General features: G+C 34.3%; 1 protein-coding gene across 1 annotated transcript in view; it reads left to right on the top strand.

Moving 5' to 3' along the window:
- Window positions 1-17,693, top strand: part of LOC145266977 (insulin-degrading enzyme-like) — a 110,078-nt gene that overhangs the window by 73,631 nt on the left and 18,754 nt on the right. Inside the window, exons 21-23 of the mRNA XM_080122817.1 lie at window positions 2,923-3,043; window positions 3,834-3,925; window positions 7,116-7,224. Coding sequence (XP_079978943.1) covers window positions 2,923-3,043; window positions 3,834-3,925; window positions 7,116-7,224 — 322 coding nt within the window. The remainder of the gene's footprint in view (window positions 1-2,922; window positions 3,044-3,833; window positions 3,926-7,115; window positions 7,225-17,693) is intronic.

Raw genomic sequence — 17,693 nt, 5'->3', positions numbered from 1 at the left:
TTAATTATCCTAACACTAATATATATATCATTCAAACACTACTGTGTTTGAATGATATATATATATATATATATACACTTAATATATATATATATATATACACTTAATCATATATTCAAACACTACTGTGTTTGAATATATGATTAAGTGTTAGTTTTACTCATTTAGAACTGCTTTAAAACTTCACCGGTCACTCATTTTGTGACCAAATTTCAAACAATTGTTACAGTTCATGGGTCACCTTCTCAGCTATATTTTGAAAAAAAAAAGTTTTAATAAAATTACTGTGCTAAAAAATTCTCAGAATTTGTAAGGAACATAGCTACGTTTTTTTCTGATTGGCTGTTGGTTACCATAGCAACCAAATCTGTTATGCTACCTCAAACCAGCTGGGAACAGCGTAGATGATGACGTAACAAGATATAAAAAAAACTGCCGCTAATAATTCACTGCTGTCCTGATCTGTCGCTCAGCTGTACTGTCACTGATAATTCACCGTTGCTGTGTTTAAACACTAATCTTTGCTCACTGGCAAAAACTAACTGCTGAATAAACTCCACAATTCAGAGAGAGAAAAAGAGAGAAATCACAGAGAGAGAGAGAGGTAACAAATGAAACAGAGAGAAAATATTATTTCAAAGCAAAGTCTGGAAAAATCACGGATTACATAGAAAAATGCGAGCATGAAAAGTAATATGGTTAAGATTAAACCTGGAAAAGTAAAGGATTAGTTGTTAAAACTGGAAAAGAAAGACAAGATATTCTAGTAAAAAATATAATAAATTTATAACTTAAAATATTACAGTATTAAGAATTGATTATATAATGTTAAATTGAATTAAAAAAAATCTTAATATTTTAAGTTATAAATTTTTTATATTTTTTTTACTAGAATATCTTTTTTTCTTTTCCAGTTTTAACAGCTAGTCCTTTTACTTTTCCATGTTTAATCTTAACCATATTACTTTTCTGGGTAACATTTTATCCTTAATACATGTTTGATTAAACAGAAGTGAAAGTTCTTGTTTGCTCCAATTTAACAATCTAATGTGCTTCAGTGAAAATAAGAACTTGCCATATTTGCAAACATTTTTGACTCTCATGAGTAATTGTCAGGCTCATTATGAAGTTATAAAATGAAAACTGAATTTATTATGAAAGTCAAATAAGAACGTTTTATAAACATTTTAATATACACTCTTCTCCCTTGTATTGAGCTTGGTTGATGGTGATTTACATGCTTGAATGAATAAGGCTTCAGTATTGGAAATTGAAGGTTACAATTTAAAACAGTAAAGATCGCAGTATATATATATAATTTTGGAAATCTTTTGGTAATGTTGTGTGCAATTAAATGTTAGATGGAGCTGAGGTGATATTTTAGACAGTGAAAGATATGTGTCCTAGTCATGCCAATATATATGTATTATTTGTAGAGACATATTTTCTTATTAGGTATCTGAACATGTATACAATGTTTCATTGTCCTAGACAAGACGTTAAACTGCATCCAATGGTGTTATCAGAGAAGGGTGTCTGAAAAACAGTGGTGTTGTTTTTCTTCTCTTTTTCACAACTCAACCATGTTTTGCAAAGCCCAAAAACAACAGCCCATTCTCTCCCTTTTTCTTTTTCCACGCCCACTTTCCTACTGGATTTCTAAAACATTTGAATCCATTAAAAAACAAAATTTAAACAACCGACTAATCATCAACCTACTACAGAAAATACCTTCTCTCAAAATAAAAACATTATGCTGAATCCCCAGTCATTTTGGTTTTTAAGGAAATGAAAAAGCGGACATAGCTGCCAAAAACACACTAAAACTTAATATAAGCAATATGAAAATTCCACATACAGATTACAAACAACTCATTAATAATTTCATTACCCCAAAATGGCAAGAGCAATGGAACAACCTACAAAATAACAAACTCCACGAAGTCAAACCCATATTAAAAGAATCAATACCAGAATACAGAAAATCATGCAGAGAGGAAGTAGTTCTGTTCTGCACTCAAATAGGGCATACACACATAATACACTCCTTCCTGCTAAAAAAGGAAGAGCCTCCAGAGTGTTTGGCATGCCACAAATCCTTTATGGTGAAGCACTTCCTTCAAGATTGTAGCGACCTCTCACATATCCGAAAAAAATATTACAATGTCAACTTTGAGGGAACTTTTTGAGAAAGTGAATCCAAAGACTATATTAACATTTCTTAAAAAAAAATACCTAAAAATATAATCTTTATCTACAGAATGAGTTTAAATAACTAATGCAAAAAAAAAAAAAAAAAATTCAAATCGCTGTAATCGGCATCAAATTAATAAAAATGAAAATTGATATGCTGTAAAACAAAACCAAACGAAAATTTCCACAAAATTTGCATGACCTTAAATGACCATAGAAAGGTTGATAGGTTGTTAAACAAAAAGAAAGAAACAAACAAACCAAATGATGTTACAGTTTACAAAAAACTAACTACACACATATGTGCATGTTTAACATGTCAAGTTTATACAATGCTTGTGTCTGTTTTTATTGTAAACTATGACTTTGCACTTTGAGACCAACCATACTGGAATTCCATGGCCAATATGATGAAGAAACCCCACAATACATGTTTTTGGGCTATAGCAGTCAATCACAGATGCTGGCATGATTTCAGAAATGATTCCTACCTCCCACCCCCACCCACCAATTCATTGGCCTAAAATATTTTAAAAATTTATCTTTTCCATTTATTTTTATTTTCAGGATGATTACATGTAATTGCTTGAAAATGGTAACGTCTTATTTTTAGAAGAATTACCACAGGGTACATGGTTGCAATCAGACCCAATATTTATTTGAGAATTGTTTTTTTTTTTTATATAGTGTGAAAATATATAGTTAATTGATCTTCTTTTTTTCTTATAGTATTCCCGTTCATTGAGTAACTTCAATGCAGAACAACCACATCAGCATGCTATCTATTATACGTTCATGTTAATGAATGAACAGTTTTGGAGTAAAGATCAACTCTTAGAAGCTGTTGAAGGTTAGTATTTATTACATCATTGGTTGAACATCTATTTTACATGCTGGCATGTGTTGGGCAGCTTTTAGAAAATGACTTCCAAACTAACCTATCTCTGGCTAGGTTTTTATTCTTTTTTCTTTTTTTTCTATTGTCATTACTTCCTCTTATGATTTTCTTGCCCATCCCATGTGCACAGAATCTGTTATCTTAACTGTTCTACATTTATTCTCATCCATTCTTTCAATGTGGCTATAACATCAAAATCTATGTTCTGCACGCATCTTTCTATACTGTGACGATTTAATATTCAGCTGAGGTCATCAAATATAAATCTATCTTATTTAGGAGTAGACATTTTTCAGCCTTGTAACCCTTTCCTATTGGGCTAGCCTGTTTGGAATCAAAGGGATTAAACATGGGTGGTAGGAGCTTTTCCAGGCTTAGTTTATCTTGAAATGATTGTACTTTCCCCTCCCTTTTTATCAACACGATTAGTTCCTTAGATCAAGTGGCTTTATGCTTTGGCTGGAGTGACTTCCATAAGAAAATGTTTCTCATTACACATTTATCATATCATTCTCGTATCGCGTCTATTCATGCAACACATATCCTCAGGTTAACGTATCAAAATTTCTCTTTCATTCTTCATTTTTATTTATTTATTTGCGGACTGTTATCCTCATCTACATAATTGTTATTTCACAACGTTTTGGCCAACTATTCCTCTGGCTTTCATCAGGCCAATAAATATTCAAATTACTTATCTCATAGGATTCTAATAATAAAATAATTTTTTTTATTTTTACAGACATCACATGTGAACAATTGCAGGCTTTCATTCCACTTTTATTGTCGAAAGTTTATATAGAAGGTTTGGTTTATGGCAACACCACTAAAGAGGTAATACACTTTTTGATTTTACAAACTGACTGTGTGTGTGTGTGTGTGTATATATGTATGTGTCTATATATATATATATATATATATATATATATATATATATATATATATATATATATATATATAAAATTTTAGTCATTCAATAAATTAAAAAATTTATGACGTGAAATGTTTAAATTTCAAATCAAAAGATTTTTATTATTCTATGTAAGACAAAGAATACAATTGAAATATAACTCCTTATCCTATAGGATTTCGATGTCTACCATCTCTTCAGAGGAGAAAATATTAGCAAATAGTTATAATGGTTTACATCTTATTTGCTAAAGTCAGTAAGACATGGAAAATCACAATTAAAAATTGTTTAAGTATTTAAATATCATAGAGTAAGAGAAGTTAATGAAAAGGATATAAAAATTCACATCCAAATTGCATGGTAAAATCCGAAGTGAATGTCTTTGATAGCCGTGTGGTAAAATGATCCAGACTGTATTTTGAGTAATCCATGTCACAAGGTAATTGTCCGAAGTAGGCATTTTCCTGGAGCAATTTTCTTTGTTTATATAATGGGTCTGGTAAAAAAAATTTTTTTATATAGGTCCGGTGAATCTGTTTATTAAGAAAATATAATTTAATATATTTTTATAATTATAGAACATGAGCTTCAAATTCCACTCCAAAATAACTTCAAATTGTTAATAAAATAAAAATAAAATCGCTTTCAGTCGACAGGCCACGCGAATTAACGGATATAAAAAAAAATTTTTTTTTTCATTTTTCCAATCCATACACAAGTGTTTGCGAACTTGAGAGATTGGAAAACAAAAAAAAAAAACTGGTAAATTGATGTCTCACGAATTGAATGACAACTAAAACAAATGCTGTTATGAAGTGTCATTTTCCCTTTTACGAAACAAGAACAACCCGTGTCTCAACCGGGTTGTGATTTGCGATGTAAAGCGCGTTTTTTACGAGAACTGGTGATGCTCAGTTCAGTAGTTAGATGCAGACAAAGCTCCATGACACTTCCCAAAGCCAGAGTTGCATCAAAAGAAGGTCATGCTGTTTAGTGGTCTGCAACCAGTCCCCGCCATTAGTTTTTTGAATGCAGGCAAAACCATTAACAAATAGATGAAATGCATCAGAAACTTTGACAAAAACAATCAGAATTAGTTAATAAAAGGCTCAATTCTCCTCTGACAATGCCCGACTGCATGTTGCAGAAGTTGAATGAATTGGGCTACAAAGCTCTGCCTCATCTGCCATACTCTTCAGACCTTTCACCTACTGACTACCACTTTTTTAAGCATCTTGACATCTTTCTGCGTAAGAAATGCTTCCAATCAAAAATACCTTCAGCAACTTCATCGCTACCAAAACGCAAGAGTTTTATGTTGCTGTCATAAATACACTTGTTTGTGTTGTCAAAAGTGTGTTGATTCTGATGGTGCTTATTTTGATCAATAGACTTTTGAGTCAAGATATGTTCATCTGAATTTAAATTAAAAACTGTGAATATTTTCTTGTCAACCTGATATATATATATATATCCTTGTTTTATCTTAACCAAGTATTATTAGTATGGCTATATATAACTACCACCGGTTGCAAGATCTGAACTCCAGACTTCTCACCTTTAACTTTGATCAGCCATCTTTACCTCATGTCCACTGAAAGAAAATATAATCATTAAAAAAAGTCAGTCTCCATAATGTATTTAGCCAAGGGTGGAGAACTTTAAAATATGCTTTATTTACTTTGGAGGGTTATTTTTGACAATTGAAAACTCTTTTCAAATCAAGTTCCAAATAAATAGCATACACAAAGGTATTATGGTCGTTTACAGCTGTTTTAAGGTAACATTTACTTTAGGACATGACATGGAATCATAAAAATTATAAACGCCACCTTCAGAACATAACTTTTCAAGTCAGAATTTTCAGAAGTACCTTACAAAAAGCACTTGCAATGTCTGTCTAAAATAGTCTGAAATTCCATTAAAAAACAGAACTAAATCACAGAAAATGTCTTAAAAGAAACACATATGCAAATACCATAAGGTATTAAACTCGATTCTACAAGAAAATGCATATAAAAAATCCAAAAGTAAAAAAACAGGTGAAACGGTCATCTTTATTTATAAGACAGTTAAAAAATCAATAACTGACATAACTACAATAAAGGGAAGCGACTCCAAAATCTTAAAATTAAAACAACAACGTACCTACTTGACTCGGATAATAATCCATACCCCTATACACACAAACATGCATATATATATATATATATATATATATATATATATATATATAACAAAAAGTCTATATCCTAAGTTTCATGATGTTGGCTATTTTACAATTTATTCCTTCAAATACGTTGGCATTCACAATTCTTGACAGCACCTGTTTTGTAGCACAAAATCATTCAGTTAATTATATCAGTGAATCTATTTTGCCCTTAACTCCTCAGAAAAAATAGCACCTATTAACCCATCAAAAGAAAATAAAATGCATATGGGCATGACTACAAAATCCGAAAATTGGGAAAGTTACAATTACCGTTTAATTTTTCTTTTATTACGATATTTAGGAATATAGACTTTTGTCATCTATTTGTTATATGCTCTGTAATTACATTGAGCTTTATAAATTAACAATTGGTATAAATAAAAGGTTAAATATAAAAAGATATTTCCACAGAAATATATATATATATATATATATAATCTATTGTGTGTATATAGTTGCAGTGTTTACTTAGCATGACAGTAGTGAGGAAAGCTTATGTATGAAAATACACCTATTACAAGCAAAATGCATGAACATCCATGTTTTATTTTTACCGGAAATAATCAGGCTAAATTTTCATGCTGCTACAATAGACACACACACACACACACACACACATGTATGTATTTTACTATTGATTATTCTAATATATCTGATTCTGATTGTGTTTTAAATTCCTGATTCAAAATACACACACACTAAAGTGAGAGTATATATATATATATACACACACACATCTTTATTGAAAATGTGTCTATATATTATTGTAAACAAAATCTGCTTTTAAATAACGGTTTATAATTTTATTGTTTTATTTATTTTATTTTTTTCTTTATTAAATTTTCTATTTAAATTTATTATATTTTATTTTTACTTATTTCTATTTGATTTTTCAAAATTAGAAAGCTCTTGATCTTCTCAGTATGATGGAAGAAACCTTTTTGAAGAAGGGGGTGAAACCTCTTCCTCGAAGTCAACAAAAATGGTACAGAGAGCATCAGTTGCGTGATGGTAAGTTTTTATGCATTTACTTTCATTGGTCTATTTCATCCTCCTACTTTATCTTTAAAACATCCTTCTGTTAATTCTTAATAGTTATTGTTCACTGATGTTAATTTTTAGACAACCCAACAGCTATATTCTTTTATACTAAGGTACCAAACCCAGGTATGTGAGTCTCAGCTTTCTAGTGCAATTTTGTCTTTCCTAAATCTCGACAAAGTGGATTTTCACTTAAATCATTAGAACTTCTCGTAGATTATCAAAATCTGCCATGAGTGGCGATCTGTAAATGCTTTAGGATGGAATCCTGGTGGTTGAAGGACTTGGAAGTCGGTTTAGCACCCCCACTTCACAACACACCACTTGGCCCTTACCTGAGTTAGACGGGCAGTCAGAGAGGCAAGATCTGATCAATCGACTAGTCACGTCAAGCCTCAATACTTGCATAACTCATCTACTTTGGACAACATAAACCATCAGACAATATCCAAAATCGTCTGACTCTTAATCACAAACAAGCAATAGAGCATAAATAAGTACCAGAAGGTTGTGGCAAGAGTCAATCTACTAGAGCTGTCATGAATAGATTATAAAAATTTCATCAAAAATGGATCAGGAAAACAGAAACTTGAAATGCTAACAGTCACTTACTAGTGTGAGTGTACCTTCTTTGTATCCTTGGAATAATTGGGTTTTCCTCCTTAACATTTCCCACTGTTGGGTTCCAAGAATACACCGGCTGCCCTCCTGCAGAGAGTAAGAGTCCCTCGATAGGGCCACCTGTTGGCCGTAGGTGGCGACCTGTAATGCTCTAGAACGGGATCCTGGTGGCTGAGCACCTCACAACATGGATCCAAGTGTTTGCAAGACTCCACTTTGGCCCTTACTTTGGCTTGATGGGTGGTTGGAGAGACCCAACTCGATCAATCAGCTACGCTTACTGTTTGAGTGTATCATTCTTGTAACCCTGAAATGCTTGGGCAAATGGGTTTCCCTCCAACTATCTCTCAATATAGGGCTCCAAGGAGGGTGGGAATGATGAAAGAAAATAATATTTTGTATGGTTTCTAAAAAATATTAAAAAAAACTCATCCAGATTCAAACACAGAAAGCGATGAAGATGAAAATACAGTCTTTCTTGAATATATAATCTTAGAATCGCAAGACAGTACACAAATAATCAAAATGTCTCCATTCCTAATCAAAAAATTATTAACAAAAATATAAATTGAAAGCAAATAAAAAATTAAAAAAATGGAACCTTACTTGTACAAGTATCTACTAAAAATAGTGCCGAAAAAATTTCAACATAGACAAAGTTCCATGATATAAACATCAAAACCTACCGTCACAAAACCTTCAATACCTCAAAAGGAGTCATCAAATGTCCAGAATTAAACAACTGTTCTCTATAAGAAATAAAAACAATCTACAAAAATCAAAAAGTCATAGACCCTGAACCTCCGTAATGGGGGGGGGGGGGGGTCACCTTAGAAACACAAAAAAGGATTATCATTTCAGAAAGTATCTCCACTCCCGTTGCGCCAACGCTCCTGCCCAATCTGGAGTCACCCCGCACTGAGAAATGAAGCTTGTTTTGTAGTTTTCAGCTTCACGTGCACACGAGATTATGCGAGAACGCACGTAATAAAATGCTGGCCGCCATCTTTGTTTTTCCTTTTCTCTGCCTGAACTCACTCACTGAGCACCCACGTTAAGACTTGTTTTTTCTTAGCTTCTAACCACAGACCCCAAAAGAATTACAAAAAAAAGAAATGTACAAACAATAAAGAAACACATATTAACCTTCAATACTCTCAGCCCATCAACTAAATCAAAATTGGATATGTTAACATTAAAGTAGAAACATATATCCCCAGACCACTTTGCTGCCTAAACTGCCAAAAATTCGACCACGATGAAGAATACTGCACCAGGAAACAGAATGCCCAAACTATGATGAAAATCATCCAGCATGCTCACCTCTCTGCCAAAACTGGATCAAAGAAAAAAGAGTAAATGAATTAAAATATACAAAAAGCATAAAATTTACTGAAGTCAGGAAGATCATTGAAACCACCATCCATGACGGAACCAATTAGATTGTATGTGGGTGCAACCAAAAAACAAAACCCAGAACAAAACGGAATCACAACCCTAATAAAGACATTTCAAAAACTACTTGAGGCATTGAGGGCCTCCTTATGACAACTACCATAACTCAAGCTGTACTTTAAAAAATTTTTTTTTTATTACATTTTTACCCCAAACAAGGCACATTGCCACTTTGATGTAGGGGACTACTATTAGGGACACAGGCTACAAGGGTACTAAGTGGGGAGTTGGGCAGCAAGATGTCGGTTCACGTTACACTTGAACTTTTGCATGTCAGTACAATTGAGGAAGCAGGAACCTGGAAGGGAATTCCAAAGTCTAGTGGTTCTGGGGAAGAAACTACTGGTGTAGAAGTCTCTCTTACATCTAGGGATCTCTACTGTGAAGGGGTGGGATTTTACTGCTTGTCGGGTTTGTCTGGGGTATTTACGTAGAGGGGGTACAAGTGCTTGCAGTTCTTCGGAGCATTCACCGTTAAAGTACTTGTAGAACAGGCAGAGGGATGTTACATTACGTTGATGGGACAGAGGCTGAAGCTTGGATGAAAGTTCAGGACCTATTAGGTTGGCAACTCTCTTTTGAACCTTGTCTAGGAGTGAGAGACTAGTAGCAGATGCACCGGCCCAAATATGACAACAATACTCCATACATGGGCGAATAGTAGCCTTATAGAGGTACAGGATACTTTCGGGCGTTAGTAGCTTTCTAGCATGGTAGAGAGAACCTACCTTTTTCACAGCGGTCCAGGCAATGTTCTCAATGTAATTGTTCCAACTCATGTTTCCTGTGAACGTTAGGCCGAGGAGTTTAAAAGATGTGCTTTCAGATAAAGAGTCTTTGGCCATTGCTAGTGGTGGTAGAGAAGGTTTCTTGTAGTTATTGAAGGAAACAAGTTTAGTCTTGGCAGCATTGAATGTGACCATCCGTTTTTGTCCCCATTCCACTACAGATTGGAGGTCATCCTCTAGAGTTTCTGCCATTTCTTTAGATATGTGTTCATTTGTTTTCCTGTCGTGTCTGTTATAGAGTGTGGTGTCCTCAGCATATATACCCATCTCACAGACAACTTTGTCAGGGAGGTCATTTTATGAATATTAGGAATAATAGAGGTCCAAGGATAGACTCCTGAGGCACTCCCGCATTTATATCATATTGTTTAGATGTACGACCATCAAGGACAACTTGGATTTGTTCTTATCTAAGAAAGATTTAATTATGTTTAGTATTCTTCCAGTGATACCATATGATCTGATTTCCCTGAGAAGACCTTCATGCCATACCCTGTCAAAAGCCTTCGATATATCTAGAGCTACCGCTCTACCCTCCCCTGCTTTGTCAAGTGAATGGTATATACGCTTGGAGATTAGTTAGAATGTCTGCTGTGGAACGGGCTTGCCTAAATTGATGTTGTTAGTCGGTCAAAAGTTTAGCATCTGTAAGGTGATGGACTAGAGCTTGGTTGATTATGGACTCAAATATTTTGGCAAAAGTGGGAGGAGGCTAATGGGGCGGTAATTTACTGGGTCGGTTCTTTCGCCAGAATTCTTGAAAACTGGTACAACAGAAGCAGTTTTCCAGCAGGCAGGAAAGCAAGATTCATTAAGGCATTTGTTATAAAGTTTGGAGAGGATTGGAGCTACTTCGGTAGAGCACTTTTTTAATAGCACAGCTGGGATGAGATCAGGTCCACATGCTTTTGAAGTGTCAAGATTTGAAAATAAGTTTCAAACAGCTGAAAGTAAAATCCCACCAGACCTCAAAAACCGAACACAGCTTTCAAATAAAAACCCACGTAAACTAACAACATTCCAAAACTAAATGAACTAACACCTAGTATACCCCATAAAGAGAAAAAAAATCAAACCCCTCATCAACCAAACAAAAAATACTGAAAATTCCAAAACAGATCCTGCTCCATATTAAAAACAAGACCTACAGACCAAAATAAACTTAAACATTGGAAACAGTGAAAATAGATGACAGACTAATCAAATAGAAAATAACGACCCCCTATTCTCAATAAGACAAAAGGAAATCAAATAGATAAAATTAAACTGACCGACAAAATAATCCAATGGATCTCTGCCCTACAATAATATGCCTACAAAAGACCTTTTTATAAACCATTTGAAAATCAATCTCCATGGCTTCACTGAATACAACCACACAACAAATAAATCAAATAGTTTCTGGAGGAACATCTATTCCATTAACAAAAACACGGGACAAAGCCAAATAAATCTACAAACTAACTTACAGGCAATTACTGTCACAACCACCTACATCTATCTCCAAATGACTCTATGAATAGAAAAACTTCTCAACCAACTCCCTTAACCCTTTTTATTATTAGGCAACTTTAACAGTCATAATGCTAGTTGGGGATGCTCAGACACAGACAGAAAAGGAATCATTATAGAAAATATTAACAACAACAACCTATGCATTTTTTTTTTTATACACATGGGGGTCACCACTTATCAAGGCCTGGAGGCCACTCAGGGATAAGGGTTATTGCGTGTACAGTAATCAATGAGATAGTATTGTAGTAATCATTAGTATTGGAGATTTGATAGTGTCTTACTTAAGGGGACGGTTTCTCAGGAATTTGTTTATGTTGGTTTTGAAGACATCCAAGTTGTAGTCAGGTCGGAAACAGGCGAATGGAAGAGAGTTCCACAATCGTGCACTTCTGAGAAAGAAGCTCTGCTCATGGAATCTACGTTTGGATTTCTCATGAAAGATTTGTGAGGGGGGACGAGAGATTGGCGCTCAGATGACCACTTGCCATGGAAATAACGATAAAACAAAGACAGGCTTGCGACGTCTTGCTGTGGGAGAGAGGCTGCAGGGAAGAGAAAACAGCATCCCCCACGAAACCACGAAGTCTATTTTGTACTCTGTCAAGGCAGGATAGGATGTTTTTAGCAGCTCCTGCCCAGATATGGCAGCAGTACTCCATCCTTGGACATACTTTGCTTTTATACAGATAGAGAATTGCATCAGTAGTGAGATATCTTCAGGAGCGGTAGAAGGATCCCACCATTTTCCCAGCATCCCTGGCAACAGATTTGCATATATAATAACAAAAAAAACAACCTTTAACAAACTTGTAGCAATTGACCTCTGTCTAAGTGATCCTAGTATCTTTATGGATTACAACTAGACATGAGGCATGAGGACATCTATAGAAGTGACCACTTCCCAATAACATTAGAACACTTTGGTTCTGAAATAACCTAAAAATTCCTTGCTGGAACCTTAAAAAAAGCTAACTGAAATAAATTCAAATTATTATGCAAACACAAACTCCTACTTGGAAAGACCTGATCATTCACTACAGATACCATCATCTCAATAGCTGAGATATGCATACCTAAAACAAAATCATCAACCAAGTATAATTGGCTGTGGTTTAATGGCTATCAGACTATGACATGCTGCATTAAGAAACTTCAACAACCAACCAATTACTCAGAATTTAAACAACTTTAAAATATGCAGAGCTAAAGCATGCCAAACAATAAAAGAGCCAAATGGGAATCCTGGAAGAACCTTATGTCTAAAACCAATAATATCAAAGACAAAACTATGGAATATGATATGGAAAATACCAGGAAAAAACACAGTTCCTCTCTCAAGCACCTCTGTATAATAATAATAATAACAAAATAACCCCAAAAAAGGACATAGCCAACATGCTTGCAGATACTATTGCAAATAGTTCATCATCCAAAAATTACGATAAAAAATTCCAGACTATTAAACAGGAATCAGAAAGTAATAATGAGGAAGAATACAACACACCTTTTACCATTCATGAACTAAAGGATTCATTAAAAAAGTGTCAATAACATGAGGGACCAGATGAGATAACATGAATTCTCAAACAACTACCAGATCAACCATTAAAGTATTTACTTTCTTAATGACATCTGGATCAATGGCAATCTTCCAGCTTTATGGAAACAAGCCACAGTCATTCCCATACCAGAATAAGAAAGCCTGCACAGACCCCTTAATTATCACCCAATATCACTAACAAGCTGTGTGTGCAAGACAATGGAGAGAATGGTAAACACTAAACAAATTTGGTTTCTTTAAACTAATAAAATAATAACCAACTTTCAATGCGGCTTCCAAAATACCCGCGCACTACAGATCACTTAATGATTGGAAACTTTTATTAAAAAGTCATTTATAAAAAAAAATTGACTGCTATTTTCTTTGCTTTTGAAAAGGCGTATCATACCACATGGAGGTATGGTATCCTGAAAAATCTCAAAGAAGCTGGACTGAAAGGAAGACTACCCATCTTCATCAACAACTTTATCAACAATAGACTATTTTATGTCCATGTAGGAACATTCCTCGTGGACATCATGGAACAGGAAACTGGAGTCCCGCAAGGAAGTATTTTGTCTGTAACATTATTTAACCTAAAAATTAACAATATCATTGGATGCATAAACCAAGGCGTGGATTATTCACTATATGTTGATGATTTCTTAATTGCGTATAGCTCAAGGCATATCCACATAAGTGAGCATCAACCTCAACAATGCATTGACAAAATAAAAAAAATGTACTACTGAGAATGGATTCAGATTTTCCACTAATAAAATAAAATGCATGCACTTTTGTCAGTTTAGAAAACTCCACCCAGATCCTCTTAAAATTGGATGATACCCAGATTCCTGTTGTAGATGAACATAAACTTTTTGGGCTAATCTATATATATAAAAGAGAAAATGTGTGTATGTATGTGTGTTTGTTTGTATGTATATGTGTTTGTATGTCTCGCAAAAACTTTCGACACGGGTCACGGATTTTTACCAGATCGGTATCATTTTAAACTTCCAACCTTCGCTCGACAAATATTGAAAAATTGGCCAAAAACGTTAATTTCTTCACTCTGAAATCAGCAGTTTCCTATAGAGGGAAGGTCAGCAAAAACCGTCCTCTCATGACAAGTTCGGTTCTACGTATGCGCAAATAACGTCGTAACCTGATTTAGTTTAAAGATTAAAAAAAAGATCTAATTTCGTGCACGTTGTCTTAGCTCAGTTGCTTAGAGCGCGGCCTCATTATATAAAGGTTTTGGGTTCAAATCGTGGTGTGAGATGTCTTTTTTTTTTTTTTCAATTTTAATATTGGAGCAGGGTTATTTAAGCCATTTTTCACGTGTTTTCAGATTTTTTAACGTTCGTTTTTCTGTTTTTTTTACTTTGGTTATTCTTAGGTTTTCATTAACACCCCCCAACCCCTCCAACCACACACACCCAAAAACACCCGGGCAATGCCGGGTACCCCCCTCCCCGCTAGTATTAGACAAAAGACTTACATTCATCCCTTGCATCAAATACCAAAAAAATAAATGTAACAAAACTCTCCAGCTAATGAGTCATTGCCCACGCAGATTGGGGAGAAAAACAGATAAACCCTATTAAAATGATATAGATCATTTATGGTGCCACTAGAAAGTCATACATAAAGACATTCAATATCAGGGCCTAAGGCTTGTACTGGAAACCTTCTGAACTTCTCCCATCAATAATCTCTGTAGAAGCTAACGAACCCCCATTATCAATTTGACACAACAAACTAGCCTTACAATACTTGACCAAAATTTTCTCTTGCCCAGACAATCCTGCCTACGACTGTATTGCAAACCCACTAAATTACTATCTCTGTGATAGGAAAAAATCGCAACCAACAAATCCAGCCCATAAGTGCATCCACAATCCCAAATACTAAAACCTATTTGACCAAAAAGTAAAAGCTATAAAACCTTTAGTCTCTATATAAAACCACTAGTGGAAGACGCATGTATCACAATCACCAACATCCATGATGTCAACCAACTAAGCGTTCCACTCTAGCTACTAAAACAGTCTGAAATTATCCTTGAACTAAACAAGCTCCCAAAAGGTCAAACTGATCCACTAACCTATCAAGAAAAACTTAACATTTAGGGAAAAATACCCATACCATCAGCATATCTACGCAGATGGTTCCAAAGACAGCAACAGAACTGAATGCGGAGTAGTATCCAATAACATTACTTTACAGGAGCAACTACCAGACTATTCTTCAGTTTTTAGTGCTGAAGCCATAACTATAGACCTGGCTCTATACCTCATTACTGACCTCACCCACATTAAATTTATAATTTTTCAGACTCCCTATCAGTACTCAAATCCTTAAAGAACCAAAATTTAAATAACCCACTACTCCTTAACCTATCACAAAAAATACTCTTTCACAAAACAAAAATAAAATTCTGCTGGATCTCCAGTCATTTTAGAATTCAGGGCAATGAAAAAGCTGACATACCTGCCAAGAATGCACTAAAACTCTATATAAGCTATATAAAAATTCCACGCTTTGACTACAAATTAATAATCTCATTTCAAAGAAATGGCAAGAACAATGGAATAACTGTCAAAATAGTAAACTTTTCAAAATCAAACACACAATAGAAGAATGGTTGCCAGATTTCAGAAAATTGCGCAAGGAGGAAGTGGTTTTGGCCGGTATTCACATAAGACACGTGCACATAACCCACTCCTTCCCACTAAAAAAGAAAACCCTCCAGAATGTTTAGCATGTCAAGAACCCTTTATGGTAAAACACTTTCTTTCTTTTTCTTTTTTTTTTTTTTTTTTTTTTTTTTTTTTTACACAGTGATCACCACTTATCAAGGCCCGGGAGCCACTCAGGGATAAGAGTTATTGCAAGTACACCACGTCAGTGTGGAGATCTGATGAAGTGTCTACTTAAGGGGGCGGTCCACCAGGAATTTGTTAACATTGGACTTGAAGACATCCAAGTTGTAGTCCGGTGGGAAGCAGGCAGACGGAACAGAGTTCCATAGGCATGCAGTTCTAAGAAAGAAGCTTTGTTCATGGAATCCGCGTTTTGATTTAGGCACAGATATAGAGTGGGGGAAATTTTTCACAGTGGATTCAGCTAGATGGGTGTTTTTCGTGAAAGATTGGCGAGGGGGGACCAGAGATTGGAGTTCAGACGAACACCTGCCATGGAAATAACGATAAAACAATTGTGATGTTTGGCATATCTGGCAAAATTATTTCAATGTCAACAATATGAAAGAACTATTTAAAAACATAAATTCTAACAAAATGCTAACATTTTTGAAAAAGTAAATTTATACAAAATAATATAATTTTAACTCAATCCAACTTTACCCTCCCTCCCCCCCCAAAAAAATACACATCATCTAATGATCCAAAAAAAGTCTAACTTGTTTTACTGACTAACTTAAAATATCTAACACATGACAAAAAAAATTTTAATTATGAGACTTGGCATTAAATAACCAAAAATAAAAAGGTTGATATGCCATAAAACCAAACCAAGCCAACACCCTCCCAAACGCTGGCTTGAAGCAAATATCATCCCAATTTCTAAACTATGAAATGACCACTCCAACCCTATTAATTATTGCCCATTATTCTAACAAGTTGTATCTGTAAAACAATAGAAAGGATGGTATGACATATGGAAAAATATAACGCTTTCCAAACACGAAAGTGGATTCAGACAATACCAAAGTATTAACAACAATTTATCAAACTAGAAACATTCAAGCATATTAGTCGAATAAGAAACAATCATGTCTTAATCTTTTTTGATCAGGAATGCATATGATACTATATGGAGATACGGGATATTGAAAGACATCCACAATATGGGAATCAGAGGAAACCTAGCAATGTTTATCCAAGAATTCCTTTCTTACAGAACATATAAAATATGCTTAAGAAACAGAACATCAGACCAATACATACAATAAACAGGGATACCATAGGGTAGTGTACTATCCATTACTCTATTTCTAATTAAAATCAATGATATAACTAAAATTATTTACATAGGATTTGAAACAAAAACACTATTTGTTGAAGATTTTTTATTACTTGTCCATCACCTAAATATGCCAATTATAGAAAGACAAATGCAACACTACCTCAACAAAATAGACAATTGTATTAGTCAAAATGGATTTAAACTACCCAAAAGCAAAACCACATGTTTCCACTTCTGCAGGAGATAAAAATACCACCTTGACTTGCATCTCAAACTAGATGGACAAATAATACCAGTAGTACAACATACTAAATTCTTAGGAATCACTTTTGATAATAAACTGAACTACAAGCAGCATATTAGCAACTTAAAACAAAAATGGTTAAAAGCAATAAAAATCTGAAAAATAATATCTAAAGTAGACTGTACTGTACACATATCAGATCCAAACTGTACTACAGTTATGCCATATACAGATCCTCTTGCAAATCTTACTTAAAAAAATTACTAACCATACAGGTTTGAAACTT

Source organism: Euprymna scolopes, chromosome 42, assembly GCF_053919585.1.
Source record: "Euprymna scolopes isolate OS-2025 chromosome 42, ASM5391958v1, whole genome shotgun sequence".
In the NCBI taxonomy this organism is placed as follows: Eukaryota; Metazoa; Mollusca; class Cephalopoda; order Sepiida; family Sepiolidae; genus Euprymna; species Euprymna scolopes.
This window is presented reverse-complemented; position numbering and strand designations above follow the sequence as displayed.